The sequence below is a fragment of the Mus pahari genome, chromosome 21, assembly GCF_900095145.1.
Source record: "Mus pahari chromosome 21, PAHARI_EIJ_v1.1, whole genome shotgun sequence".
In the NCBI taxonomy this organism is placed as follows: Eukaryota; Metazoa; Chordata; class Mammalia; order Rodentia; family Muridae; genus Mus; species Mus pahari.
The window spans coordinates 48270088-48274545 of record NC_034610.1 but is presented as its reverse complement, the minus strand read 5'-3'; the positions used below and the strand labels follow the sequence as shown (position 1 = coordinate 48274545).

Below are 4458 nucleotides of genomic sequence, written 5' to 3'. Positions count from 1 at the left end.
CACACACGCACACGCACACACACGCACACACACGCACACACACGCACACGCACACACACGCACACGCACACACACGCACACACACACGCACATGCACACGCACACACACAGCTGAAACACAGGCAGCACCTCTTCAGCGCTCTCCGCTGGCATCTCAGGGCTGCAGACTTAAGTACCTTTTGTGTGCGGTGCACTGGAAATTTGGAAAAAGGCAAGTGCTGCAAGCCTTGACCTCTAACCCATCCCTAGAGCTGCTGCTGAGATGCTCCGTCTTAGAACAGAAGACAATTAGTCCTTAAGATGAGCTTGAGGGCCAGTTTGGTTTTGCTGTCCCCTACACAATCTGAAAACTGCCCTTTCTCATTACCATGGGCTGAGAAGACATCTACTGTCCATGTCCACATGAAAGAAACTCTACAGAATCAGATTTCCTCTAATTCATTTTCTGTTACGGTTATAGTCAGCCAGTTGGTTGTTGTTTAAGTATATATCCTGATATTTATCCATTAGAGCATTTTGCATGAGATGTTTTATATACATCATCACTTAATTCTTTTTGGTCTTAACTTCTATTAAAAACAAACCATTACACTCTAAGTCATACGAAGCAATATAATATATCTAACAATAACAGCATTCCTAGCGCCTGTCATTTCCAACAGGATGCTTGCTGATGGCAGCATCGCTCTTCGACGGCAAACCTGCTCTGTCCACTCTAGACCTACAGGGCGGACGCCATTGTGTAGTTCTATGTGAGGCAGGCCCACGCTTCTTCAACATTTATTCTAGCTACCAAGAAACGTCATAAACTTTTCAAGGACTTCTACAATTAGTATAGCTGAGTCAGACAGACTCAAATATATGTTGAATTATATGCCTTCTCTAAAATTAGCATATTAGAGTATTCTTGAAAATAAATCTGTTCCATTTCACTGTAACAACCAATCATTTGTAATAACTATAATGTTTTTAAAGTGGTACTGATGACATTATTTTTTCATTATTATACATTAGAAATAGCTTGTTTGCTTCTCATGTAAAATCTCATTTAATTTTGAAAACAAGCCCATAAAGAAATAAAGGACCCTTTATTAGCATCCCTCAGGGATAATGAGGGAAAGCAGAGGCTGTCTAGCTTGTCACTATGCCATGGCTAGTATGGCAGCACAGTGCTCGGTCCTAAGACTGGAGACAACACTTAACCCGATCTGGCTTTATAAACCAGTGAGCAAAGGCAGAGGCGATGAAGGCGATGAAGCCAACGGCTTGGGAACAGAGCAGCCCTGAGGAAGGACTTAAGGAGATAAAACACAAGCTGTGGCCTGGAGTCCAAGGAGGTTTGGAGGGTTTGTTGGTTATTGTTGCTCTATTACATGGTTATTTCTCTATGTAGACAAGGCTAGCCTTGAACTCACTATGCAGACATGGTTAGCCTTGAACTCAGACAGCCACCATGCCTCTACTTCCTACATACTGAGATTTGAAGCAGAGGGGCTCTTAGGGAATTTTTTTGTTTGGGGAGTTTGCTTTTAAGGAAAGCGTGGATGTGTAACTGGCCAAAGAAGCCAGAGGTATCTACTATAAAGTAACTTTACCAAGCAGGGCACCTCGATGTCTTCTAGACTGACAGTGTTGAAGCCTCTGAACCCTTCAAGCATTCAATACCGTAAGTGCTGACGCAGTTCTCACTCAGCGCCCTTCAGCTACAAAGGACTGGGGACTACTCCCAAAGTCATCAATAGTTTCCTTTCCCCAGAAAGTTAACTTGGAAGAGATGATAATACAGGAGGGATGAAATAAATAAACCAAAACAGTGTCTATCCATCTTTAAAACAGGCGACATTAAACAAGGAAGGTGGTAAGATGAAAGGAAAGGAGGTGATTAAAGAAAGGTGGTGTGATGGTTTGTGTATTCTTAGACCAGAGAGCGGTGAGGTGCTCGCGACCCCCAATTTCTACAATGACTGCACTGCACTGAGAGCAATCCTGAGGCAAGGGTAGAAGACTATGAATAGCTGAGATGCTAAAGGAGGCAAAAGGGCTGGCGGGCTTGCTGGCTGGCAGCAATGAGGACCCAACTAATGCTGAAAATGAGTTTTCTGAAAGAGCATTGATACCCATGGTTGTGATACTGCATCAATAACCACGGAAATGGCCATGTCAGGACATCAGATTAAACCAGTAGCAGCACACTGGGGTAGCTAGTGTGTTAGGAGACAGGGGCTTGAGAGGAGGAGAGATCCTCTTAACAAAGCAACCAAATAAACCGATGACAGGCCCGTGGTGGGGATGGGGGAGAGAGGAGGCAAAGGAACCAGATGGCACACTGAAGCATGGCTGCAGACAACAGAGACAGCCATCGTGAAACACAACTCTCGTACAGGACACAGATGCATCTGCCGTGCCATCCGTCCCATCTGACCTGGACAAGGTATGGCTGGCAACTCCATGAGACTTCTTCCCTTACCTGTAGAAAGTGTGATGTTCCACACACACCTTCCATAGCCGTTTAGCTGCCCGGTGGTTTGGCAATTTGAATCCAATGGTACTCTCAAACTGTTCCAGCTGGAATAGACCCACAAAACCAAAATCAGCCTGTTCTTTAACCAATGGCTACATGCTACTGTAAGCAGATTCAGCTGTTTCTGGCAGAAGGAATTCTTCTTCAGTAAATAACTGTTAGTCAATCTACATAATCATACAAGATAACAAATTTCCGACTGTGATACTGTTTCTGTTTCTGTGAAAAGCAGTATGAATTGCCTACTGCCCAAGCGAAATGATTACGCAATGCCACTACAGCACATTCCATCACTTACCTGAGTCAGCAACACGACAACAAAAGGCTCCTACTATGTGTGTGTATGTGTGTGGGGTAACAGCTGCAGCAACAACAAAAAGCTCCTACTATGTGCGGGACGAAGAGTAAAAGATCCCTTTTTGTGAACACTCTAGTAGTTTTGTAAATCAGCAACAAGGATGTTCATATATCATTAAGAATGATGTCTTGAGTAGCATAAAGAACAAAGAAGGGTTTCCTTCTGCAATACTTTTATAGAAGGATTCATTTACCTCTCCTATGAGGAAAGGGGTCACTGACAGTGCCTTAGGCATGCCAAGGGTACAAACCACGGCTCACCTCTGCTGGTCTAACTTTAATGTAGAAATTACTGCGCTTATAGGAAATTTTCAAGATCTTCGGCCAAGCAAAACGATTGATCCTCAGTCTGTCTTTGTAAATGAGAAGGCCATTCGCACACACACCCAGCTTGATGTCCACACCTTCTGAGTCCTGCCAAGTATAACCCATGGCACAGTTAGTGACAAGTTAGGCAGACTGAGTCAAATCAAACTTCAAGTGAGTGAAAATGTCAACTTAATATGTTTACATTTAAATGTCAGTGAGAGGTTTGAGATGTTCAAGGCTCCCTCCCTGTGTAGTCACATCAGCTGGTTCTAACAATTGGCACCTCCAGAAACAAGCCCTGGCAGACCAGCCTTCTGCAGAGGTCTGGAGAGGTTTGAGGTGTTCAAGGCCCCCTCCCTGTGTAGTCACGTCAGCTGGTTCTAACAGTTGGCACCTCCAGAAACAAGCCCTGGCAGACCAGCCTTCTGCAGAGGTCTGGCAGCCACTCTGCTGTCCATCCTTCAGAACTAGAGGGTACAGGACCATGACAGCATCCCCAGGGACCTACTGCCCTGTGCTTTCATGCCCCTTTGTCAAGACTCTTTCCAGCCAACACTCCTCAGCTTGTCTGAACTTGAAGCTGCTATTTTAATGTTTCAGAAAGGAAAAAGAATGTGAGTTCAAGGTAAGGAAAAATGTTTCCATGGTGTGTTCTTTACAACTCCTATAGGACTTCCTTCCCTGGACCACACATACGATGGCTACTGGCAGTCTAACAGATGATAAATAGAATGGATGATAGCACTGGTTGTTTTTGCTGTTCTGTTCCTTACTGTTCAGCAAAACCTGACACTACACTCATAACCAAGCTTACCTCGATAACTCGAACATTATGAGAAAAGAATCTGAACACTTTCAGTACTTCTAAGACCCAGATTCTACACAGTAATCTACAAAGTTAGGCGATGGAACAACTGCACACAGGAAAGGCTATGAGGTGCAGCTTGTTGCAGAGTATTTGCCTAGCATGGCTGGGTTCAATCCTCAGTCCTACCACCCTCTCAAGAAAACTATCTATTGCAAAATTTATAGAAAGTTAAGCTGAGAGAGCCTCCATGTTTCCAGACCTGCTCTCTCTCGTCCTCTTTTCTTCTATAAATAAAAAGAAACGAAAACAAAGAAAGAAAGAAAGAAAGAAAGAAAGAAAGAAAGAAAGAAAGAAAGAAAGAAAGAAAGAAAGAAAGAAAGAAAGCGCCTCCAGCTTTAGGAAGATCAGATTTACTATGTAGTAACATTCATCAGATTTACTATGTAGTAACATTCATCAGATT

General features: G+C 43.6%; 1 protein-coding gene across 7 annotated transcripts in view; it reads right to left on the bottom strand.

Annotated features, from left to right (window-relative positions):
* Epb41l2 (erythrocyte membrane protein band 4.1 like 2) overlaps positions 1-4458 on the bottom strand; it is a 101201-nt gene that overhangs the window by 36707 nt on the left and 60036 nt on the right. For all 7 annotated transcript variants that reach the window (XM_029532819.1, XM_029532820.1, XM_029532822.1 and 4 more), the window contains exons 9-10: positions 3140-3292; positions 2468-2565 (exon numbers count right to left, since the gene is read on the bottom strand). In XM_029532819.1, coding sequence (XP_029388679.1) covers positions 2468-2565; positions 3140-3292 — 251 coding nt within the window. The remainder of the gene's footprint in view (positions 1-2467; positions 2566-3139; positions 3293-4458) is intronic.